Consider the following 26,958-nt stretch of genomic DNA (forward strand, 5'->3'; position numbering starts at 1 on the left):
ATAGAGTTTTTCTATATATCTTTTTTCTTTTTTAAAAATGTTCTATTTTTATTTTTTTCTATTGTCATTGATGTACGATATTAGTTACAGGTGTACAACAGGGTGAAGTCTGACTTTAAATCGGGCCTCGTCTCATTCCAGACTTGAAGGCTTTCCTACCACTCCCCACTGACTCTCTTAGGAAATAATATCCAGTCCATGTGTGTGTCATTTGCCAAATCTCACTTTCATAATTAATGATTCAAAATACATAGAAGATACTAGTTCTTCATGCTACAGTTGTCCATGGTGCAGGGTGATTCTACTTTGGAATCCCACTCTTCAACCTCTGACCCTCTCGGTAGATAAAAGTGGTGGTTACAGATGTTCTTATACCAAGAGTCCCCCAGCTTTTCCCAGAGGACCAGGATGAGGTTCCCTTGCCTGACTCTCCATTTACAGCAGCTCGTTGGGTCATGGGAGGTGAGAAATGTGACAGGAGTGGGCAGCTGGGCATTCAGGGGCTATATTCTACATTTGCCAGGGATAAATGCTGGTGAGGGGGCTTGCCTACAATTAAGATAATATTTAGACCTGGGAAATAATCCAATGGTGGCTTTCACTATTCTAATTTTTCAAAAGATTGAATTTTCCAATTTGAGCCCTGCATACTTTCCACTCCAAAATAAACCTGTGGAGAAGTCTGGCATGTTCAGACTTAGATAATCTGTGTTCCTGCAGAGTGCCCAGCTCATCAGGAGGCCACTTTAACAAAGAATAAGCAGGAATTCACTCCAAGGAAAGCACACTGGTTTATATATTTATTTCTAGAAACATCTGCATGTAGATCATGTACAAACCTTTTTCCCAGCAAAGGAAACTTCTACAAAAGGATCCACTAGATTTTTCTTATCTGCGTTGCCTCCAAATATTTCCTTCACCGTCTGTGAGAAGGCATCATCCACTGGAAAGTAACATGTTGCACAACAGAAATTAAATTTGATTCTCTTGAAAAAATAGAAATCACTTAACAAAATTAAAAATGTCCTCCTGTACATGAATATAGTTGCAACAATGATTGTTCTCAAAAACGGCAAGAGCTGGTCGCAATGTATTGTGAAAATTCTTTGAGTCTTAGTTGAGAGAGAAAATCTTTTCTCCCTACGGAGTTTTAAAATCGACAGAAGCACCTTGAAAAATACATCGATAAATTATTATGTTAAGTATCAATCATTTATCAAGGAAAAAAATAGAGTAAAGACGGTCTATCCAGATAGGGTAAGAGACAATTCTGAAACTTAGGCCTGATTGCAACTTGGAAAAGGTGCTTCAGGTCAAAATGATATAGGCCTAATCTGACTTTTTCAGAGAAATTCAAGGAAATTTGGCATAATCATAAGTAACGCATTTAATCAATACAAACAGCAGATCTCTCTGTTTTAACAAATAAAAGTGAATAGAGAGCAATTAAACAAATAGGAAGTATAATGGGAGCTTTAACTTATTTATGTCATCTAAGATATTTCTGAGGAAAAGATGGTATTGGGAGGCATTATAGGGTCTTTAGAAAGGGGAGGGGAAGGTTCCCAGTAAAAGTAGCAAATCCTGAAGAGATCCATGGCCTGAACAGTGGGTGCTGCTTCCTGGGGACTTGAAGAGGGGTCCGATGTCCCAGGGCCCAAGCAAGAAGCAGACAGACCAGGTCAGGCAAATAGGATGTTTGGTCCTTGGCAATGACAGAGGAGTAACTGAACTAGCCTCTATGAATAAAATCACTGTAAGTGATCCTCTTGAATGAATCCAATCTCTTAATACATGTGTCTCATAATACAATAGTGACAGACTTCTAGTTATTGGTACGTAACCGCCTTTTGCTTAGACATTTTAAATAATCCAATAGCAAACACATTTATTTGTTTATAAAATTTCACATATTCATTTGGGATCACAGGAGCTGGAAGTGCTGACTGCTAACCTCTCTTTAGTATTCTCTAGAATAAAGAGATCTGGAACACTGAAAAAAGAGGAAATGGAGCAGAACAGGCCAAACACTCAGCAAGTAACATGGATCAGTGACCAACCAGCTACCCCATAAACCAGCTTGGATAGTTTTCAATGGGGCCAGAATGAATGAAAATAAGTTCATGGAGGCCTTTAAGGAAAAAAAATGGTAGGGAGCACTGATCCTTTTTCGGAGTATGATTTTAATACATCTAAGAATGCAGATAACTAATAATCTCAGGGCAGAATTAAATCAATACGTACTCTGGGGGATATCTTCCGCCCGGTAGATTTTCAGCAGGAAGGTCACCCACCGGAGGGCAATGCCAGCAGGGAGTAACAAATTACTTTCCACATCATCACTGTCATTATCACGATCTTGTTTATCAGGCTGTTGGGGGCACAGAATAACAAAGTATACACAAGGAAAAGCAGCACTTTTAAGAAGCTAAACTAATGCATGTAAAATGACAGCATTTGGAGCTGGTTCCATGGGGATTTCCCATGCTCCAGGCTTAAGAGTTCAGCCCCCAAGTCAACAAAACTGTTCTACAACATCATTGTGCACTATGTTTCTTCAATTGATAAATCACGAGAAAGTAATGCGTCCTTTGTAATTTTGTGAGCACTAAATAGCAAAGAGAGAGAGAGTTCCTGAAGTTCTTCCAGTTTTTCTCTGGCTGCTTCTTATTCCCAGGTTTGCTGCCCAATTTCCTAGAATGACAACTGTCCCTTTAGGTAGCAATGCTTGATTCTGCTAGTGAGCCATGCTCTGTAGCTAAAATGATGCAAGGAAGTCTTAAACACATATCTGTACTTAATAAAAAAACCCACTCATATACACCAAAAAGGCATCTAAGTGAGCTAGAAAAACAATTCTGTCGTAAAGAAAAAATAGGAGGAATTGGAGGGCTGGGGTCACTGATGAGATGTGTTCTACTTCACAACTGTTGGCATCCACCTGCTTAACACTTGGTCCTCTTTTTTAGTGAAAAAAAATGTAAACAGTAGAGAATGTAGGTGCTCACAGGAGGCTCATCTCCGGTTCCCAGGACAAACATGCTGACTTTCATGTAACCTTTAGCACCCGAGCTGGCATCTTCAGGGTCATTGAGAAGAAGCCATTTTCTCATGACAGCATGACCTAAAATAAAAAAGAAGTCAAAAGACACAGACTTTCTAAAGAGAAGCTGATGGATCTGTGACTCCAATTGCTATAAGGTAAATAAACATTTCCTCCCAAGTGTCATTATGGCACACCAAATTCCCTAGATAAATGTCTATATTAATGAGCTATACTTTGTATGGCTCCTACCTCCATCCTGCCCTGGTGTGACTTAAACAAGACTCTCTAAACTCTATTAACTGGTCTTACAATTAGATTTTGATAATATCAAAATATCCTCACAAAACAGAGAAATTATCTATTTGTGTTAGGATAATTACCATTAGATTAAAAAGAAATCTATACTAAGCTACTATTATGCATTTCCGCTAAGAATCCTTTCCCTTCCTGAATCAAAAAACAAAAACAAAAACAAAAACACACACACACACAAAAAAAAACAGAAAACAAACAAAAAACCCGAAAAACCACTTTTTTTTGATTTCTTGTTTCTCCCAAATTTTCTTGACTCCCAGAATCTTCCAGTTCATGGGGAGAACATTACTTACCAGGTTCATCATAAACAAATCCAACATCAATCTGGGAAAAAATAAGTAAAAGAGTTTAAATAGATTTTAAATTCAGTTTAGTCACTTCAAAGAAACCATCGTTATATTTGAATGTGATGCTCTTGCCTAGACTTAAATTTCTTTGAGACTCGACATTTCTATCTCACCCGCCCTGTATCCCCAATGCCTTGCCTGATTTTTGGCACATATAAAGACCCGCAATCATTATTTTGAATGAATGAGCTAGTATTAGAGTTGGAAGGGATCATGGAAATTGGGCGACCAATGTGTCCTTGTTTGCTTGAGACTTTCCACATAGCACATTCTGTGAAACCCCTCAGTCTCTGGCAAACTTGGACTGATGGTTACCCTATAGAAAGTGACCTGGCCCAACTTCTTAAGTAATAATAATGTTAAAATTAATATAATCATTAATATAATCATTGATCGGACACTTCAATGTGCCAGGTGCTATGCTAGGTGCTTTATATATTCTATCTCATTTAGTCTTTTTACAGATAAAGAAACGAAAGATCAGAAAGATTGACATGTGGCTAATTGATGGCATACAGGGTATGAACACAGGTCTGCCTGACACAGATCATCCTCTAGGACTTCTAGATACCACAAGATTCTTCCTTCAAAAGGCAGCACATTCCATTAGAATAGCTGGGAAGTTACTAAGTATTTGTCTTTAATTCTAATGCAAGTTACTTGGAAAAGCACCCTGATTCTCATCCCTGGTTTGGCTTGCCTTTCATACTCTAGATTTATAACAATTGGCTTTGTAGATGGCACTCTGGGGCCACTGGTAAGTGGAGCTGGGTGATGGGCTTCTTGCCATAAAGTACCCCTTCCCTCTGGAGCATGCATTGGCTTCCATCCACAGCTGAAACGCTGGGAAGGGCTTTGATGTGGTACCTTCAGGGCATCTTGCTTTAGGGTGTTGTGAAGTGTTATACTTTGGAAGTCCACTGGACCAAGGCCAGAGGACACTCAGCTGGTTTGCTGGCCCCCAGAGCACTCACATCCTGCTGGTGTTCCAGCTCCCAGCAAGCATCGTGGCACTGATCCCTTACACATAACCTTAAGATGTCACCAGGACAAGCATCCTGGGACCTGCCCAGGAGCCTGATTTCGCATCCTTGACATAAGTTGAATGAAACAGACTGTTGCCACTTACCTTAAATTCCCCCATCAGACAATCTGCCCGCAAAGAATGGGAATTATAAACCTGGAAGAAAGAAAAGCAGTGAAAAGGTTATTGGCTTTATCTGGCAGTTAGTGAGCACTGCCTTCCTATGCTGTGGCCCCCTTACCCGAACGCTGATGATCTCATCCATCAATTCAGAAGGGGTTATATGGACATTGTAGAAAAATAACTGTCAAAGAGAAAAATGTATGAATGTTAGCAGAGATGGGTTCAAGTTTGGTGGGTAACATGCTATAATTTTGAGGGCCTTCTCAAAAAAATGCAAGACGTAAACCCCAAATTAGGTTTGACCACGCGAACACATCGCAGAGCCCTGGAAAAGGCCCTAAAGCTTAAGCTTCGCGAGCTTCAGGGTAAACTCACTTCCGCAAGTTGAAAAAGGGAAGAAAGATTAAGTGACAACTATAGTGTTTACTTTACTAAGTAAAAGTGTTCATTTGGGACCAGATATCTACTAGCTAACTGAGGTAAAGATCTAAGGTTATTCCACATGCTTAGGGTCTGCACGACCTGGAAGAGTGAGTTTAACCCTGCTACATTTAGCTCTATCATTTGTATCTTGTTTCCCTAATTTTGTTCTTTCTAGCAAAACACCTTAAAAGCCAAGTTTGCCCCTTAGATAATGTTAGTACCTCAGTAGGGTCAATGTTGACCACATTTTAACTCACTGTAACTGCTAAATTTAAGAAGGTTGATTGGCTACATGGAGAGTTAGAGTTAAACATACTAAAGTAAGAACCACTGGGGCTTGAAATCACGTGGCCTGCTTCATCTTCCGTTTTATGTACCAATAAACTTTAATCCTAAGAAAGAAAGATTGAGCATTTATTTAAACTGAAACTTTTTCTCCTGCTTTTCACTTAGAAATATTATAAACCTACAAAATAATTGAAAGAACAATAAACACCAATGTTCATCAACTGTTATCAATTGGGGACATTTTGGGTTTAGTGGAAAAAAACCTGTTTGCTTTCCTTCAACATGTATTGTTTTTATAGCCACGTAAGTTTTGACACCTCAAAAAAGTTAGGTTACTTAGTGACACAGAGTCATCCCTCAGGCATGCTGCTAATTAGAAAAAGCTAACACAGAAGTAGGTGACGTCATGTGCTCCATCATAAGGGGTACGAGGATCTCTGAGGAGGGCTCTGTCAGGAAGTTGGTGCAAAAAACACCAGAAAGACCCTGGCAGCTCTGAGAACCAAAGATGAAGCAGGCCACGTGATTTCAAGCTCCAGTGGTTCTTTAGTATGTTTAACTCTGGAACTTTGCGTCGTCTTTACCAGTTAAGTTGGCACATGTGTTTCCCTCCCACATGGGTCAGGGGAGAGGTGGGTGGCAGGCAGGGAAGTATACGTAAATAGAACAGACTCACTGAGCAGGAACACGCATTCTGCTTGTTTACCTCATCAAAAAATGGATTGTTTCCTCTCTTGATTCTTGTTCGGTGTGTCTGGCCACAGACGTGGACTTTGACCACAGGTCTAATATTGTTGCCGCTTAACTGCCGGCCCTCAATCACTCGCACCCGGATCTGTAAGCACAGAAGGAGTGTTGTTACCAACTCTTTCCCAGCGTGCGTGTAAGAGCATCTTCAGGTGCTGCCTCCGTTCACCTGTGGGGATGGCTGACACCAGGCCAGAACAGCTTAGCAATGCACTAGTGCTCACGGACTGGAAGAGGCCGCTTGTGCTTATTCCAAAGCGGGGAGTGGGCTTGGGTTGCAGAAACCAAGAGCAGCAGTGGGGTTGAAATAGTTCAGAGCTGGCCCTGGACAGGGTGGGGCAAGGCTGAGGTCCCAGCTCAGATCCCAGCTTCCTGCCTAGTCTTCCAGAGCCCTGAGAAGTAGTGACTCACTCCATAGCTGTCTCCAAGTCTAACACAATGCTCTGAAAACACAACACCTGTGCGTCTATCCTTTGATTACCTCTTTCCTACCTCCAAGGGAAAGGAAGGGTGTGGTTTTATTTCTCTGAAGAGCCTCATCTGACTAGATCTACTGCAGAAGAAACAGAGCTCTAATTGGGTTTATGCCCTGATGTCTTTTTTTTAATAAGTAAGCCACTGTCTGTAGAAAAGGTCCTTCCCCCAATCACTAAAATTGCCAGAAGCTGGACAATACAGGGGCAAAACCAGGATGCAGGGCACTCGGGCCAACCCTACCTGGAAGTCCTGCGGCTTGTTGGACAACATCCGCCGGCTGTTCTTGCCCTTTGTGAGCCTCCGGGCAAGCTGAGCTTCTGACACTGTCCCACCTGGCACCTTGGGCCCAGGGCCCCTGACGATGCTGTCCAACCTGTCTTCTTCACCTCCATCTTCCTCCTCCTCTCCTAAGACACCAAAAAGGATTCCAGTCAGAGATAAATGTCTGAGCACTCCTGAGAGTTTTCAGTGTTCCTGAGGCAGGTGAAGGAGATGTTTCTTGATGACACTGACTTGGGGTTGTTTTGACTCAGATAAAGATCCTTAGGAAAATGCGTTTGTGATACCTCAGGACACTCGCTTAGATTGTCTTCAAAGTGACAAGGAGGCCACCAGAGACCACAAGAGAGCATGAGATGGCGCAGTCGGACAGAGCCAGAAATCACCCAGTTGTTGATCTTGGAGCCCAGTCTGAGGTCAAGGGGCCTTCCTGCTGTTAGGACGGAGGGATGAGGATGTGCGGTGGGAAACTGGAGCCTTGCAGAGGAGGCTTCAGCGCCACCATTCCTCTCAAGATTTATTCATGAGATTTGGACTCTCCGTTTTGCTTGAGCCTCCTGATTCATGAACGCTCTCTCCACACTCAACGGCAGATGAGAAACTCATCTCTCATTTTCTTGCCAAGCAGACCAAGGTGACCGTCATACTCTCCCTTTACTCTCCTGGTTTGTCACTTCCACACACGTCTGTCCCCCCACAATCCTCCCAGCTTCCCTTCATATTCAGGGGGAAAACGATTTTCCTGTTTAGTACAGGGAACCACCTCCCCATGCCTGAGAGCCCATTCCCTTCTGATTCTTTGGGAACCCCACCAATGTATCTCCCTTTTCTCTCTCTCTCCTTACTCCCTCCCTCCTTCAGGGGTTCTTTCTCTCTGCCTTCAAATATGCACGAATCTTTCACTCCTTAAAAAAAAAAAAAATCAACTCCACCTGCTCTGTTTCCCATTTCTTTCATTCATAAACTCCTTGAAACTCACTGGCAAACAGCTTTTCTTCATAGATAAAAAGTATGCAATCTCAGTAATCTGCACAATATAAATTAAGAGCGACTAGAAGACTAACCGCCTTGTAAGAAATACCACCGTTTGCACTCCCTACCTTTGGATTCCGAAACTCCTCTTTTACAATGCAAAATCGTATAAGAGATTTAATTTCCATATGGAGCCATTGGTCAGTCACTCACATCATAGTATGACTTAGTTCAATCAGCCTGCAGTGTAACACGTCTCTTAAAGCTTGAACTATGGAGTCATGCTATCTGGGTTCAAATCCCAGTTTTGAGCCATGTGAGTCCATGGAAATTTCTTACATCCTGTTTCAGTTTCCTCATTTGTGAAAAGGGGAAAAATCATAATATTTACCACAGAGTATTGTAAAGATAAAATTAATTTATGTGCAAAGACTTCAACACAGTGCCTGGCACGCAGCAGCAGCCAAAAAAATTAATCTTTTTTATTTTTTATTTTTTAGTTTTGAATAATCAGTTCTGGTTGGAGCACAAAACACTAGAATAGCTGCTTTTGCCCTTTGCAAGATAACCTGGGTCTCTTCCTCCCTATTATCGAGGAGGCTTCAAAAGATGGGCTTTCTTGCTACGCATCTTGGAGCACCTGGGTTTTAGAATGACCTTCCTCTTATTCTCCACCAGGTGAGCTCAGTTGCCTCAAGCTCCGGACAAAATGTACTATCTTGGGACAGGTCCTTCCCACCTTTCCCAGAGGGAGTAAGTCACCTCTGCTCGTGTCTACCACACATTGTTCCACCCAGTTCTCACTACAGACACTTGCATCTATTGTTAACCCGTAGGTCTCCCCACCACCATCCACGGTCAGAAGCAGGGGGCTTGTCCTTGCTCCCATGCCTTACACAAACCCTAGTGTATAGCAGGGGCTCGACGGATGTAAAACGAGTGATGACCAACTGAATCCTGTCTCCTGCTTGTGCCTTCTCGAGTTCTTCGGCCATTTGGCAAATCTCCTGCAGATGCTATGGGGCGCTTCTCTCGACCTTGGCACCAGCCTCAGTGAAGAAAGGAGGGTCAGGCTCCCCTTCTGCAAACCTGTTCCAGGCTGGGCAATGCATGGCTTCAAGCTCCTCCAACAACTAAGACTAACTTCTGGAGCCCAACTGGGATTTCCTCCCTGCTGTGGATTGTTCCATTTGGAGTTCGTGGTTGTTTAGGACAGCAAGCAGGAGAAGAAGAAGGGGAAAAGCACCTTTGTGGTGCTGGACTCTGCATAAGCCCTCATTAAACTCTTGATGAATGCTCCAGAAACAGACTGCAGGTAATGAAGAGAAAGCATCTTCTGGAAACACCTTCTGTTATTCAGACATTAGGTTGAAAGGATGATTCAAAGGAAACCAGCCTAAGTCACGACTACCTCCAGCATCTCTGCATAGCAGCGGAAGGATATTTGAGCAGGAAATCGCCCCATTATGTGGCAGGAAGCTGCCCAAGGTTAAACAATGCTCCCCTTAGTGTTCCACAAAGAATGAGGGAGCCCTTAAGGCACCACCGGACACACCCTTCTGCACAGGCGGTTTCATTCCCAACACGTTGGTGGCTGTGCCAGCATGTCCTGTTAATGAGACCCAGGCATGTACCTGAACCACAGCCATTTGACTCTTTCATGACCACAGCGGGTAACATTAAGTTGAGAACTACTGACTGAATAGGAAGTTGCTGGTTGTTTTTGCTTCCTAGGACTACTGTAACAAAGTACCTCAACCTAAGTGGTTTAAAACACTAGAAACGTATTCTCCGATAGTTTCAGCCCCTCAGAATCCAAAATCAAGGGGTCAGCCGAGCCATAATCCTTCTGAAGTCCCTCAGGGAAAATCCTTCCTTGCTTTTTACTAAGCTGGCGGCTCCTGGAACTCTGTAGTGTTCCTTGGCTTGTGGCCGTATCATTCCAATCTCTGCCTCCACTGTCACAGGGGCTCCTTCCCTGTGTGCCAGTGTGTCCTCGTCTCTTCTCATAAGGACCCCAGCCACTGGGTTTAGGGCCCTCCCTACATCAGTATGACTTCATCCTAACGAATCACATCTGCAAAGACCCTATTTCCAAATAAGGTCACTTTCTGAGGTTCCGTGTAGACACGAGTTTTGCGAGGGGACACTATTCGACCCACTACAGAGGACTTCGTTTGTATCTTTTTAGTTTGTTCTGTTACTCCAGTCTGTAGCCACACAGGCAACTCCAATCTAGTGACCATTTCACTTCCTCTGCCCCCCACTTCCTTCATGTGCTAGCTTTTCTCCTAACCTGTGTTAAATTCTGTGATCTAACACTGCAATCGCTCCCCTACGTGCCCCTCAATCCCATCCTTCGCTCACTTTTTTGTACTCACCTGGTTCATTCACCCCTCCACTTCCTCCACCCATTCACCTCGGCAGCTGAAATCGCCTGAGAAGAACAAGCTACCTTACTGACTAGTCTCGCTTCAATTTCACGATGACACACCGTAAGTGGACTCACAGGACTGCCCAGGTATTCTGAGCTTGTACCTATTTTGCACCTTGAAAACTTCAAACAGCCTTATCATCAGTTAATGACCTTACTTCCTATTAGGAAACAGGCAGTCAGAAGAGAACGTCCACATCCTCCCAACTCCAAATCAACTCTCTTACCTGCATGTGTTGTCTGTTTCCCGTCCTATAGTCAGTCACTGAACTGCCTAAGCTCCGTGAGCTGAGACCAATCCTTCCACAGTGCCCCTACAGTTACTGCTCCATTTTTCTGCTCTTCTTTACTGTCCTGTTCCAGCTGTGATAAGCGCTTCACAATCCCTCTGTATGAATGCCTCCTGTCCCCCCAACAATCACCGTGTCACGCAGTCACTGACCTGTATTCTTTCCCAATGTCAGTAACTCTCTATGTGACCCACACTTGATTACAAGTAATGCTTTAATGAACACTTAGGAATGGCTGTCTGTCACAACTCCAGCAACTTAACAAAACAAGTTTTCATAATCCCTGAGATGTACTGTTGGCCTCTTTTCAGTAGCTCAATGGCAATATTCCTGCCAACCACCCCTGTGTGCAGTCACTTGTGACAATGACACTTCCCCACACGGCTACTATTTGCCCATCCAGTGCTAAGACTTGGCAGCCCTAGGATGCCTTATGTTACAGTTGAGTTTGCCCTTGACATGCCCAGCGGTGCCTTTCCCCAATGGGTATTAAGCTCTTTCCTTCTTCCAGGCTTCCACAGTCTCCTCGTCTAACACTTTTTCTCCCTATTAAGCAAAAAAGAGTGGGCTATTAATCACTCAGATGTCACCAGATCTGCAGGCCATTCCTCCTGCATCTAACCAGAGGAATGTCCTGTTAGAACTTCTCAATGATGGCAATTCCTAGCAATGTCTGAGGAAGAGGGACCTTGTCCTGTCACCAAGGACTTCCTCCTGGCCTGGAATACAGATGCTCCCCCACAAGCCCCGCCCCACCCTGGTCAGCAATCCCCTTTATCCAAACACTCTTCCCACTCATTTTTTTAAAGTCTTAGAATGCCAACCTCTGCCCGTGATATTGATTTTACTTCTCATAATGAAGTCTTATTAAGTAGTGGTACTGGTGAAGGCAGAATTTAATTACCTTGGGCCAAAGGTCATGGCAAAATCAGAACAAAGGGCTGGTATAATATCATTAGTGTAAGTTAAAAAGTACAAATTGTACAGATTAGGAGAGAAAAAGTTTCTAAGCTCGAAAACATTTTGGAGATAACATGATTTCAGCTGGAATGCTGAATAATAATTGTTTTGGTAGACATATATAAATAAATGTCTGCACCCTCCACCTCGATTCTTGGGTAAATAGCACTATGTACAACCTAAGAATGTTCTGGAATGGTTCCAAATCAAAGGTCAGAACAAAGGTACCAGGAAGAGCCTCTAACCAAACATGGGTTGTGAGCCAGTCTAGGAAATATTGTTCAAAGAGCTTCATCTGAGTCTGGGCAAGATAACATTAACCAGGTAAAACATTCAACTCCAGGACTTCTCCAATGAGCTCCAAAATCTGCCTTCATCAGACTCTCCTAGAAGTTCCTATTATCCATACAGATTGGAGGAGGTAGAGGTTCCCCTTTAGACCAGCTAAATTAGACTCTCTGGAGGTAGGTGCCAGCAACCTGCACGTTTAAATATCTCTCTGGATGTTTTTGCTGTGTCTAAAATTTAAGAACCACTTGTCTATTATGATCACTTTGATTTTCTTAAATATCCTAGAAAAAAAAAAATGGCCTAATACCATCAGTTCGCAGGACAAAATCAATTAGAGGTCCAATTCTGTAAATAGTGCCTGGGACAACCTTCTAGCACATTAATCATTTTCCAGTTCAGTTCTGACCAAGTCAGTCCCTGTTCAGAAAATGTTCCATGGATCCTCAGGGCTATCCATCAGAGACAAATATCCGAGCCTGGTTCCCAGCCTTTAGGAACATGCTTCTTTTTTATTACACCTCTGAATGAATTGGTCACTTTCATCTATTCATGAGTGTTCGCCACAATGACCTTGAAAAAAAAAGTTAAACCATATCTATCAGCCATCCATTATTCACTCAGTCATTTACTCAATCGACAGGCATAAATTGGACCCTTTCTAAGCATTGCACTAGTCACTAAGAATACATAGTTGAAACAGATAGCTGGAAAAGTACTTTCTCTAAGAAATTGTTTCCCATGTAATAATTTGCTTAGTCTTCTCTTCAGGAATTTATTATATTCAGCTCTGACCTATAATTATTCATGTTTATATCTTAACTTTCTACTGAAATGCAAGCTCATTGGTGGCAAACATACATCTGTATGCTCCCAAAACAGGTGTCAGTAAATGCGTTCTGAACTGGCTCAAATTTACTTTCAAGCAAAGAGACTTTGGTGTTTGTGGAATGAAATCAATTTGAAGCACCAAGTCTGGCTAGGCATGAATTTTTGCATTTCAATGGTTGGACAAAGCACAAATTTTAACAGATGGTGCTTTAAAAATAAATATGAGATTTAAAAATACTTGATTCTGGGCATGGGAATATAGGCTGACATTTGGTGAATGAAATTGGCAAAGTAACAGGTTTTCAGAAGGTCAAACCTGTAGTCTGGGTCAGCCCATCCTTCTGTCAAAGGAACAGTCTCAGAGGAAAGTCAATGAAAGGGATACCTTTGACACTACACACTTTTACTCAAGACATCGATGCACCAGCATCTGTAATCTCTATCATCATGGTATAAGTGTTCTAGTGAAGCATTCCTTAAAAATGAACCCCTTAGACAGGACACAGGAAATACAATTCGTAATCGATAAGCTGGACTTCATTACAATTAAAAATTCCTACTGTGCAAAGGCAATGTCAAAAAAACAAAAGTAGAAAACAAGTCATAGACTGGAAGAAAATATTTGCAAAAGACACATAGAAGAAAGGACTATAATTTGAAAAATACGAAGAACTCTTAAAACTCAACAAGAAAACAATCTGATTTTAAAAATGGACAAAAGACTTTAACAGACACTTTACCAAAGAATCTACACAGATGGCAAATAAGCATATGAAAAGATGTTCCACACAACATGTCATCAGGAAAATGCAAATAAAAACAACAGTGATCTACCACTACATTCTTACTGGAATAGCCAAAATCTGGAACACTGACAACACGAAACGCTGGTGAGGATGTGGAGCAATAGGAACTCTCATTCATTGCTGGTGGGAATGCAAAATGGTAGAGATACTTTTAAAGACAGTTTGGCAATTTCTTACAAAATTAAACATATTCTTAGCATACAACGAAGCAATCACCCTCCTTGGTATTTTCCCAAAGGAGTTGAAAATGTATGCTCATAAAATAAACATACAAGAATACAGCACATGATTGCTAAATTTGGAAGCAACCAAAATGTCCTTTAATAGGGGAATCGATAAACTGTAGTACATCCAGATGATAGAATATTATTCAGCACTTAAAAAATAAGCTATCAAGCCATGGAAAGACATGGAGAACTCTCAAATGCATATTACTAAGTGAGAGAAGCCAATTTTAAAAGAGGTGCTTCCAACTCTAGGGCAGCCTAGAAAAGGAAAAACTATGGAGACAATAAAAAGATCAGTGGTTACCAAAGGTTGGGAGTCGGGGAAGATGAATATGCAAAGCACAGAGGTTCTTTAGGGCAGTGAAAATACCATGTATTATATTATGGTTTTGAATAAATGCCATTATATACTTGCCCAAACCCATAAAACTATAGAGATTATGATGTGTCAAAGTAGGTTCGTCCTTCATTAAAAAGTGTACCATTCCAGTGAGTGATGTTGATGACTGGGGAGACTATGCATGGAGTGGACAGAGGCAGTATATGGGAAATCTCTGTACCTTTCTCTCAATGTTGTGGTAAACCTAAAACTTGTCTAAAAAAAAAATCTTAAAAGAAACTCACACGAACCCCTCAGGTATTCAATTCCTGTGACCCACAGTTGTATTAGTTTCTTCAATTTGCAGGGGAAAATTTTTCTGAAAATCTTCAAATTTCTTTGCAGGACCCACTATGTGGATAGTAACATTTAAAATCAATATTAATACTCTTGATTGTTGGTTATCTGAGAAAGATGAGACTGAGAGAGTTGAAATTTCTGTGTCTTATATTTCTGTGACATTCACATTGTTATAAGGAGGTGTTGCTTTTGTACTAAAAAAAAAATCGATAATCTCAAATTTTTAAAATTTGAGATCTATATAAATGAGAGGAAGCACACTTATTACTTTAATATAGAATGGTGAAAGTCTTTTTGTTTGCTTTTCTTAAAAGTCAATTCAAGAGAAGAGGGGAAAAAAACAAATTCTGGTCCAGGTTCATGTTTATGTCATTAAGGTGTATGATGGCAGAAGGTGTGGCTGTCTTCCTGTTATTTCTGTCTCATTTTTGTGTTTTTACCATCTCTTAAGACAGTGTGTGTGTGTGTGTGTGTGTGTGTGTGTGTGTGTGTTCCCTAGCATGGAATTGTAGTATAAATTCAAAGATATCTTTGATTAATTTAATCGAATTGTTACATTACGACAAAAAAAAAAAGTTTTCCCTTGAAATATCCAGATAATCTAGGATATTGATTTTTTTAATGCCAAGTTTTTTTCAGCCGCACTATGCAGCCAGCATTCGGACTGCCACTCTTGACCCAGCCTTGATGAATATTAATTTTACAGAGCAAAATAACACTTCCAGATCAAAGAACCCTGTTCGTTTTTTAAATAAAGAAATTTTACTTTGTCATTTCAAACTTAAAAATAAAACTGCCCTTTGGACACAGCTCATTCAGAGGCCAGCACTGGGTAACATCTTTGAAATCCAAACAAAAGGGACCCAAGTGCTGGTTCATTTCCTGTCTCCATCCAGGAGCATCAAGGATTCTAAAGAACTTCTAAGAAAGACCTTGGCCAACTGCCATCACAAAGCCCGCTAGGAGTCAGCTTCCTAAGAGGATGGGACTCTCAGTCCCCAAGCCTGCCTGAGCCATAGTGCTGCCAAGACAATCCAGGAAGTGAGGAGAAGAGGCTCAGGCAAAGGGAGCCTAAATGGCAAGGATTTTCTCCCCAGTGGGTTTAAAAGTTCAAGAGTTGGTGCTTTTCTCATCTCTAAAGAAGCAGGCTCTGTTCCAGGGAAAATGCATGTTTTCTGAGTTTGGGCTTGCATGGGTCCATCTTAAGGAAAAAGTCCTCCCACTACACTCCTAAAAACTTAGTAAATTGCTTATTTTCAAAGTCTTTCTGGTCTACTGGGACACAATCTTTTTGTTTTGTTTATTTTTTAAGATATTTAAAAAGAAAGCATTTAGTCATCTCAACATGACTCTGAACCAAACCAGATTATCCTTTTCTAATAGCTCTGCTTTCTAGAGGAAGCAATTTAAAAGTTCATGCAGTATGCCACCCAACTGACCTCATGACTGTAATCCATCTGTAACTGTTTCAGTAATAATAGCAATAACATTAACAACAATAATAATAATAATGCCTACTATTAGTAGCACTTACTGTATGCCAAGCACTGGGATAAGTGCATTATATTCATTATTTCATTTAATCTTTGTAACAATTTTACAATGTGAGTGCTACTACTATCCCCACATTATAGTAAAGAAAGCTGAGACTCAGAGAGGTTAAGCAACTTATTCAAGGTCGCATGGTTAAATAACCATAGACACACAATCCAACCTGGGCCAGTCTGACCCAAAAGCTCTGGGTCTTATTTCAGTTGTCACCACTGCTGTGACAGCGAAAGGGAGCCGCTGCAAGGCTCTGGGGGACAGAGAGTGTCTGAGGACCCAAGAGCAGCCATGGTGCTGAACGGCGGGTGGCTGCAGAGTGTGTTGCTGATGTGCTGGCTCTGTCAGTCCCAACTGTCCCCAAAGAAGAAGCGGCCAGCTGAGCCATGTTGGATGCTCACAACCACTTAGTCAAAAAAAGGGTCAAAACCTGCATACTTGGCCGTCTGTGGAGTGCGGGCGGGCAGGGCAGTGGCTGGGGTCAGGCTGAGGCGAGACCAGAAGTCAGGCAGGAACGGGGCAGAGACACCACAGGGCAGGAAGGGAGGTGCTGCTGTGGATCCGAGCAGACCGCTCAGGGGGCCAGATTGCTGAGTCCAGAACCAACAGAAACAAAGAGAAAACAGGACCTGGGAAGCCAACCCTGGCAGGAATGAGTGCCAGAACAGGAAAAAGAATTTCAGGAAAAAGAATTTCAAGGGTGCAGGTGAGGGTGTTGGGACAAGAAGCTCCTCCCTTCCTGGGGCATGTGCCAAGGCTGGGGACACACGGGGGTGTTTGGTGACACATCTCAGGGCAGAGGAAGGGACAGAGACATTTTTAACATTGCATCTCCCTAGAAAGATGCTAAGAGAGGTCGAACTCCGCCGAGTGAAAGGCCTGATTGTTGTGGACTTCTGTCCACTTGTAGCCCAAAGGCCACCCTTGAGCTCCCAGCCCCATTCCTACCCTGAGCAGCACCTGATGGCCCTGAATGACCGACAAGTCAGAGAACAAGGAGAGTAAGGTGGGTTATGCAAAATTTCAATTGCTTAAAGGACCGGAGGGGCTGGTTGCTGGAGGCTGGAAGGGGATCAAGGTCAAGGGAGTGAAAGAAAGAGGCTCCAACACAAGGGCACTGACCAGAAGACTGAGAGTACAGCATGGTGATCCCACATTTAGAGGTAAAGTGGCACATAAGAGTAGAGGCCAACCCTGGAGCCTCACAACCAGAACACACTGTATGGAGTGGAAGGTGCAAACCCAAAGTCAAACTTTGCTAGGGACCTTCTGCTGGAGTCTGTGTGTGCTGAATAGATCACTGTGAGGCTGGTCAGTAAGGGGCTGTCTCGCCTTTCTCCTTTCGCTTGAAGGGCATTTTGCAAATAGTTGTAATGTCCTGATTCAGGGCCGCTCCACCTGCCTCACGGGGTCCTATCTAGGTGGGCAGGAGCTATAGACAGTGTAATGACAAAGAAGGCTTCTCTGGAGACTCCTGTGTGTTGTCAGATTCCCCCTGGGGTTGGCAGGGTCTCCAGAATGTTCAGCTTACCTCCCACACCTGACACACTGGTCCCACTCAGATCATTTGGATGCGGCGTTGAAGGTGGATCATAGCCGATCACCAAGTCAATGGTGGCCTGGGTAGAAATAATGAATTGCAGACAGAATTGGTGTAGGGCATTGGAATGCTATGGGCTCAATGCTAACCAAATCAGCAAGATAGAAAGTTCTAGAAGGGGTGTGCAGGGGATGGGAAAGTGAGAAGAGAAAGGGAAGGATGACATACGCTCCACTGTGTCTATCTTCCCACATGTGAGCCCAGGTGGAGTGGGAAAGCCTGGGAAAGGAGTTACCTGTCACAGGTTGCCAAGTGTACCATAGCTAAAGGGCAACCTCATAAATTGGAGGAAAGTTGTGACGGACAAGCATGAACTTGTAATTGGCCTCCATCCTAGACTGGAGTTGGCTTCTGATCACAGAATTCCAGTCACAGGGGCTCCTTTTAAATGATGACATTATTTGTGTTTGCTCATTGACTTCTTTATTAATTGCTGAAATTTATTTTCACACATCTCTCTAAAAAAATCTTTAAGAGACTAACAAAAAAATTATATAACTATGTGATTCATAAAATAGGATAAAAAAAGGGAATCAAGTCTGATTAAAGAGGAAATATATTCAAATCATGAAGTTTAGGATAATTACCTCTTGCATAAAATGTAACCCCAAGGTGGCTAGGAGCCAAGGCAAGAAAAAGAACTGAAAATGTTATGTAACTCTCATGATCAAAAGGAAGAAACATGCGAGTTCCTTGTTGGAGATAAAGTTATTCTCACTTTTATAATATGCGATAAATTTCTCACATGGAGCATTATTTTAGGGCAGAGTTTCCCATACTTTTATATTTCATGAACCTACAAAATTTTTAAAAATTTGCTAGGGATAGTCAACATTGGGATGAAAACACATGTCCACAACTACTATCTACCATAAAGAAATGAATTTTAACAGGAAAAATGAAGTACAAACCTCAAAATAAAGGGTTTTCTTTGCAAATAAGGAACACACACACACACACACACACACACACACACACAGGTTACCAGTTAAAATGGAGACAAAATATTTAGGACATACTTAGACTAAAAATTTCTTCATTATTTACCTGAAATTCACATTTAAAAGGGGATCTCGTGCTTTCATTTCCTACTTTTGGTATATTTGATAATTCTCCCTCTCTCTCTCTCTCTCTCTCTCTCTCTCTCTCTCTCTCTCTCTCTCTCTTTTTTTTCTCTCTCTGTTTTTTTCCTTCTGTCTTCTCATCAGTGATACTCCCTTCTGGATCAGCACATTCTGTGGCCAGCTTAGAAACTATGATCTGGGAGACACTAAACAGGGTAATAAATGATGCCCTCAGCAGCGGTTTCATGGCAAATAAAGAATCACAGGAGCAGCATCTCATGCTAAAGACCCAGGCTCAGCAGGAAGACCAAATACAGGGAGCACTGAGGGGCTCAGCTGCTCTACTTAATTGAAGAATCAAACTTGCAAAACCTAGAAGAGTCCACGAATGTCTCAATCTATGGACCAGTGGATGCTTATAACCTGAGGACTCCCAGAGCTGCTCCAGGGACCCCAAAGAAGGATAAGGAGGATGCTGGGGTTGGGGATGGGGCAGGACTTGAGGCCCTTAATCTTCCTTACTTCAGTCAATCACCATAGTTCTACCATTCCAAGTTCTACCTGTGCTTTCTTCTATGCTTAAAAAATGCATATATTACTGACTTGTACCATCTTTCCTAAGTATCACGTCTCTCAGTCAGGTTTTGGATAGGTAGATGATAACCGACACTCTGAATTTAGGTTTTATGGTTAGAATCTTGATTCACAGGAAATCCATATGTTTTGGAGACTAGACCAGCAAAATTGACATTCCTAATGGACATTGAGAAACCTAACCTGTATTCTTGCCTATTGGAAGGAATAGCCTCTTTTAGTATAAAATTTCCTCCTTTTGCCCAGGCTCCCAAGCAAAACGAACTGATTGCAAAATGAAGGTGTTAGAGGTTAATAGTGTAAGCATGGTAGCTTTATAAGCACTCATTAGTAATCATGAAATCTGAGAGCTGTGCTACTTGAGTCAATGTTCTTTTAAAGTGCACTTGAGAAAGAGAATTCTAGTCTCATATCAGACAATATCAATATATACTTATTTAGAGAGGCTGTGATCAGAAAACATGCAGCCACTGAATTATTCACAGTGGCCAGAACATGGAAATAACCAAAGCATCCTACAATAGATGATTGGATAAAGAAGCTGTGGTACATGTATATGATGGAATATTACTCAGCCATAAGAAAAGATAAAATACTGCCACTTGCAACAACATGGATGGATCTTGAGATAATCATGCTAAGTGAAATAAGTCGGATAGAAAAAGTTGAAAACTGCATGATTTCACTCATTTGCAGGATATAAAACTGAAAGCAACAAGCAAACAGGACAAACAGAGACTCATGGACACTAACAGGGGATTGGAGGTTCCCAGAGGGAAGGAAGGGATGGAGAAGTGGACAGGGGTAAAAGAGGTCAAATATTTGGTGACGGAAGGAAATCAAACTTTGGGCAGTGAACACACAATGCAATATATATATGATATACTGTTGAATTGTAAACTTGAAACTTACTTGATTTTATTAGTGTCACCCTTAATAATTTTTATTCAAAAAAGAAAATATTTAGCTGCTAATGAAATAGTAAAAGTTATGCTATTAACATCTTGATATTCCAAGGTAACACTAATGCCTTATCTTCTATAGAATGTTTCAAAGAATACCTGATATACAGAGCTATGCTCTTACACGAATGTTAATACCCAAGTGAATATGCTCAGATCTGTATTGAGAAAGGGACCCACTTACTTAATGGTATTCTGTTTTAGAAAATCAAATTTATCTAATTTTCTAGTTCTGTGATTGAGAGTGTAAGATAAGGCCATATCATCTGCAAATGAGCCAGTTTATCTCAAAACGCAGTGAGCTAATTATAATTTCACTCTTCTCTCAATAAACTTTTGCTTAATCATCTCACTTTAAAGCCATTCAGCAAGAGGGAAACTGCTCACCCCAGTCTCTTGCCCCCTTTCATTTAGCAGGGAGATCAGTCTGTACGGCAGTGATCTGCTCTGGTCACCGATCAGGTCCTTCAGGGATACAGTGGCCGTGCCAATTAATCTGCAGTGGAAAAGAGAAAGTGCACAGTAACCTAGGTAAGAGGCATGCTTACATTTACTCATAGGCCCTCTCAATTCCCTTCCTGTTCATCCGTTATCATTAAAATCACTCATAAGATGTGAGCCATTTTGCTCTCACCCTCGTAGGGCATTTTGGCAGTCAACATTACATATCAGCCATCACTTCTCCATAACAAGTAGTCATTTCAAGAGTCAAACTATGTCACCAATGAAATTGCAAGTCATAAATGAGATTGATAGATGAAAGGCAAAGACTGACTATAGTCCCCCAGAATCCAGGAAGAGAGAAAAGCAGGACAAAATTCAGATATTCTGCTGTTTTGGAAATTTAAAAGAACCCATAAAACATTGTCCACTGTAAATAGTTCTCCCAAGTAGACCTTAAAGTGTAAATAGGTTGTTAGTTTACTGATGGGATCAACTTGCTACCCCATATACTCTGAAAAAGCATTTAAAAGTAGGGTGTATTCACTTTTCTCCTGGACCGAAAGATTATATTCAGCCTCTATCACTTACCCATCTACCTCTGAGTGCATTTAACACTGGTACAGAGGGTCACAAGTGTCTCTACTCACTGAGCAACACTCCCTAATGGCAGGAATTTTTGCCTGTTTTGTTTACTACTCTAACCCCAGTGCCTGGAACCTGGTATGTTTCTTAATAGATATTTACTGAATGAAGGAAAGAATAAATCAGTCTCCATATATTAAGAATAAAACCCAAAACATTTTATGTAGTTAGGGCAAATGACCAAAAAAAAATTTTTAGAACACACATCCCCAGGGAGTTAGTCAACACACTGTTAGTTATAAACCCAGCATGACATAAGAATGGGAGAAATGGAGAACTTCGTTTTGTAAAATGCAATCAAAAAGCAAAGAGAGCCCAGGGATGTGTTCTCAGTGTGGAAACTAAAAAAGGAAAAGAGAAAAAGTGAGCATTTGAAAATGTTATTTGTTTATACCTTGCCTACATTTGCAGCTTCTTATACTAAGAAATAGCATATATGATAGTATGGAATATCATTAGCATAAAAATACGAACTAAGCATCAAGTCTTCAAAGTAATAGAAGCGATTCCTTTCATCAAAAAACTCAGGTTGAAGAAACCATAGTAGAGCATAAAAGAAAACTTTGGGTTTTCAGCAAAAATAATAATCAGTGAAGTTCATCTTATGGAGACATTCATTTTATTTAAAATGTAGTACATTTTTTTAAAAAAATCAGGAAGTGAAAGTTGATGACAACCTCGGGCAGATCATTTTTAAACTGACTTATATCTGTATTCTCCTCCCCTACTTAGACTTCTGTAGATCTGGGGCCTGGCACCCAAACACATACATCCAGTGTCACTTGGCAATATTAACAATGTTACTGAATATTATATTGTACAAGACTAGAGCGTTGCTATGCCACCCTGTTTTACCAGGTTACCCAGTGATGCGAGCCATTTGCACATGGTTTCTTGGAAGAATATACCTTTTGGGGCACAACTCCAGATAATACACTCAACAATCATGATGAATTCTAATCTCTTCTAATACCACAAGGAGATTCAGTTGGCAATGGGAGAGGAAAAGTCTGCCTCCAGGGGGATGGGTGAATTTTCAGCCCTTTTAAGTCAATACAGAAACTGGGTCTCTCAGTCAATGCTGAGACTTGATAGGACCTTTACAGAGTAATTTTCCAGATAAGTATATTTACTCACTTTGTTTGTTAGATTTTTTTTTACATGAGTATGTTTTCTCCTCATTGGAATTTTTATTCCCCTGACAAATTGAGGACAAGAGTCTATACATGACTCTATTTCCACCAGATACAGTAGATAAATCACCCATGCAAGGTTAGAGCACCAGGCAAAATCTCTTCCATGTCTCCCTCAGCCCCCCCGCAGTGTGTTTTAAAAATAGGACAGTAAGCCAAGGGTTTGTCTATTTGAGGTTTTACGAAGAACAAAATGTGAAAACTACAGGTTTCAAAGTCTTCTGACTGGCATCAAATGTCTAAATGAAGTCCTCGCCTTGAAAGATGTGGAAACACACTGGATTTTATTTCTCACATTTCCATGATTCATAACCTAACTTTATGATTAAAATGATGATGTTGCATGTTTAAACAAGTACTGATTTGCTTTTGTTAAAGTCAAGATGAACTCTACCAGCAATAAGTAATTCTTGGAACAAAACAAAAAGTACAGCATGCTGGGACAATGTGAGTGGGAAGAAGGCTTGCCTGGGGTTGGACCAGCATTTATCAACCTCGGCACTAGTGACGTTTGATTCTCAGCCTCTACCCACTAGCATCCCTACACATTGCCAATTGTCCCCTGGTCAGCAAAATCGCCCCAAGTTGAGAACCACTGGATTAGATGATTCCTGTTCTAGCCCTAATTCCATATCCCAACTTCCTTCGAGGCTTTGGCTAGATCGCCTAACTCTCTGAGCCCATTTCATTATCTGCGAATGAGAGGACTGAAATAAGTAACCACTTTTTAATAACCAGACCCTTTTCAGCTCTAAAAGTCTGCTACTAGGCTTATATATGTGATGTTCTCTACATATATCTATGTAGAAAACTATCTCATGTTCAATACCTTTTTCTCTTTAAGTCCTTCTTCATTAATTTAGGGGGAAAAAAATTCTAGAATATGTTCATGATGAACAATCCAGAATAGTAGGCAATTTCTGCCTTCAGAGTTTAATTAGCCTATAACGTGAGTCAAATTTAAATTTGTACAGGGTGTCAAGAGGAAAGGTTAAGCGAATAACAGAAATGTGAACCACAGTGAGTGCCATGTAAGACAATAGGGAGTGGTGGGACTTGTGGCTAACTGGAGAGAACAGGCTTGCCTGAAACACAAAGGCCATCTACTGGCTTTTCTTGGCCCTGAGTGGTTTTACAGTTCCATTCTGACTCAAGCAATATCTGCTGCTTTCCTTTCCCCATAAGAGGGTGTGAGAGGGTGGTAACAGATAACTGACTGGGAATGGAATAAAATAAATGAAGCCGATTATAAAGTCTAATCTCAATTCCTTCTTTCAGAAACCTTTAGTCCCATTTCCTAAGCTTCACTTTATCATAAAATCCTGATGTTTTTGTGTGTGAGGAAGTGAGAGTCATGTACAATAAACTTGAATTTCTTCTTTCCGAAGTAAAGATAATATGTTTAGATGAAAGCCTGGAAAGACTTTTAATCCCCCAAATATTTTTAACAGCTAGGTTGAGCTGAGGAAAAATGTAAACAGTTATAACTTCTAAGAGCTTTTACTGTAAATTGAAGAAAACACCCCCTATGGGGAAGTCTGTGCACTGTTGGACTCTGAGGCACGCCCAGCCTGGCCTGGCCTATTTTCTATGATGTTGCCTAGATACAAAATACTCTGAGTCTGGAGAATGATGACTTGGCCTCCTACACAGGGGATAAGAACGGTTCAGTCAGACCACAAGCCAATTTCCTTTAAAGGAGGTGACACTAACCCAAGAATCCTTTTCCTTTCATATTACTAATACTATAAATATGTTAAAATGTTTCAGTGCGACAGTAATGGGGAGACTTTGCCTTGTATTTTCATGGAAAATAAGAGTCTCCCCATGGACTCCACCCACCACTAAAACAGATGGACCACAGCTCAAAAGGAAACTTTATAGTGAAAGAATCTCCAGGCCCTTTGGCTCTCCAGCTTTACTTGTGGGATTAATGAAATGCAGATGTATTCTGACATGAAGAAAAAGTCAGTCCTGCCCCTGTTGCTTTCAGTCCATGAATGTCCCTACAGTTGTGAGTTGGGTGTCTATGTGACAGTGAACTAATTCTAAGCAGTAGGAGCAACTACTTGAAAGTAAGCCATTACTATTGTGGGGAAGAAAAGAGTTTATCTGTCAACTAGTCAGCTAAGAACTGGTTAAGAACTTCTTCAACTGTTCCCTTCTTGTTAAAACTGGCAGAATCTAAAGTGTTTGAAAAAGAGTGTTAGCACGGACACAAATGTTAACAGCCGCATGCCACCATGATGAGTAAGGGCTTTGCTGGCTGCGGTCTTAAACACTGGAGGGTAAGGATACGGAGTAGTTATGTGCTGCAGGATACAGCTCACATGGAGGAGGATTTACTGGGAACGGCCTCCATGGAGGAAAGGAAAGCTATGTTGGAGGCTGGAAAGTAATCACAGGTTGCACAGTTTCTACCCCTAGATACGTCTCAACTTCCCAACCTCTGAAGAGGAATAACAGTCCCCAACTGGGCTGGGGACAAATACTTCTCCAAGCTCCTCCTAGGTCCCCTGTAAAAAGCAGAAAGAACTACGATGTGCCTACCCTTCGGAGCACTGGGTTCTCAGCCAGCTGAGCCTTGTCTTTCTGACCAGACCTGTGTTCCTGGCTGGGCCCTGTCACCCTTCTCCACATTCTCCCCTCCTCTGGGTTAGTTTTAGTCAAGTTCCCCAGGCTCCAAGGCAGAAAGTGGGCGAGGCAAGCATGCACCTTGTTTTTAACCAGATGGGTGTGTGATGAAGGAGAAAGAAACTTTCCTCTACCCTCAGGTTTCTTCTGGCTGGCCTAATAATTAAATCCACATGAGAGAGATCAGCAAGAGAAAATAACCAAATTTAATACATATGCACACATGGGAACCCCACACACAGAAGGGAGTCAGAGACCCCACATACATGAGAGGTTAAGAAACAGAAAGCTAAAAATGAAGTATGTATGACATTCTCAACTAAGAATTACCTTGGGGCCTCCGACGAAGAGAAAGGTCACTACAGGGTGGAAAGAAGAGCAGATGTTCAGCAAGTAGTAGTTTGCCCTGCCATATCCATAGGTGAAAAAAGGTTACCTTTGATAATCTCTTATTATGGTCAAGGGCTCTCAAATTCTTCTAGGTATTTAAGGGAGTGGGGGGTGGGGCAGGGAGGTACAGAAGTTCCTCTTAAGCCTGCAAGGTCTCAGTTGCCTTCAGCTCAAAATAATCCACATACCTCAGAGGCACATCTTGCGGTGACTTGTCTAAACCTGCACAATGTGAAGGGGTTCAGAACAGGCCTCTGCAAAATGTGCAACTTTGGCACACAAATTATTTTGAACCGAAGGCCATGAAGACCCTGAGAGCTCATGAGAATGTTTTACCTCGCCCTTAAATAATTTAAATTAGAGGTCTTGTGTATACTAAGAGTTGTCAATAGAAATAATGTCTTATAACCTAGCTATAGGGTAGAACAAACTTCTAATTAGTGAACATTTGCTTTTCTTATCATTCTTTAATGACCTTCTTCCCCTGTAAAGCCCCAAAGTGTTGTACTTTGTCCTTAATGCAAAATACCATATATGCCTCATTTCCCCTTTTCTGTCTCTGAACGACCATGTATTTGGGATTCCCATAAATACATATATAATTAAATTTGGTTATTCCCATAAATACATATATAATTAAATTTGGTTATTCTCTTTTGCTAATCTGTCTCATATCAATTTAATTATTAGACTAGCTGGGAGAACCGAGAAGTGTAGAGCAAAATTTCCTTCACCCCACAGGTGGGAGAGACAGAGGCAGCCTTGGCAGCAAATCCTATTATAGGAAGTCCTTGGTAAGCAGAACCCCCTCCAAGTGTAATTCCCAGGTTTCCCATCCACTTTGCCAGTGGGAACCCCGCCTCCTCTCCCTAAGTCTCCAACCAGCCCACCCTCACCCTCTGGATTAGTTCATAAGCCATTCCTCAGAATGTGGTTCCCCAACTTCTCTGTAGCAGAAGCACTGAAATGATTACAGATTCCTAGGACCCTGAGTCACACTTTTTTTTTAAGTTAATTCTTATACCCAGGAAGTTTGAGAAACAATGGTTTCAGTGGGGCAGGGAAAGGTGGAGAGGTGGGTGGAGGGCTGGGGGTTGGGAAGGCAGCTGGCAAAGCCAGATCTGGGGAGAAGAGGATATGTGTGGTTTTTCAAAAATACATTCAATATAATAATATAGGTTAATATTTGAAAAAATGGATATAGAAATCCAATTATTTAATACAATGAAGTAATAAGCAAAACTATTAAGATCTATTCGACAGGCCTCGTCACGTGCACCCTTCCCATGGCTTCCCCTCCTTACTACACATTAGGATCGTCAGAGATTTCTGAG

The 26,958-nt window shown here is 41.5% G+C and overlaps 1 protein-coding gene across 5 annotated transcripts in view; it reads right to left on the reverse strand.

Moving 5' to 3' along the window:
* MYOF (myoferlin) overlaps positions 1-26,958 on the reverse strand; it is a 131,262-nt gene that overhangs the window by 75,727 nt on the left and 28,577 nt on the right. For all 5 annotated transcript variants that reach the window (XM_016164186.2, XM_016164189.2, XM_016164188.2 and 2 more), the window contains exons 4-13: positions 20,709-20,817; positions 17,633-17,720; positions 7,031-7,197; positions 6,273-6,401; positions 4,974-5,036; positions 4,838-4,888; positions 3,655-3,685; positions 3,009-3,124; positions 2,245-2,371; positions 840-943 (exon numbers count right to left, since the gene is read on the reverse strand). In XM_016164186.2, the coding sequence (XP_016019672.2) occupies positions 840-943; positions 2,245-2,371; positions 3,009-3,124; positions 3,655-3,685; positions 4,838-4,888; positions 4,974-5,036; positions 6,273-6,401; positions 7,031-7,197; positions 17,633-17,720; positions 20,709-20,817 (985 nt within the window). The remainder of the gene's footprint in view (positions 1-839; positions 944-2,244; positions 2,372-3,008; positions 3,125-3,654; positions 3,686-4,837; positions 4,889-4,973; positions 5,037-6,272; positions 6,402-7,030; positions 7,198-17,632; positions 17,721-20,708; positions 20,818-26,958) is intronic.

The sequence above is a fragment of the Rousettus aegyptiacus genome, unplaced genomic scaffold, assembly GCF_014176215.1.
Source record: "Rousettus aegyptiacus isolate mRouAeg1 unplaced genomic scaffold, mRouAeg1.p scaffold_m13_p_6, whole genome shotgun sequence".
NCBI lineage: Eukaryota > Metazoa > Chordata > Mammalia > Chiroptera > Pteropodidae > Rousettus > Rousettus aegyptiacus.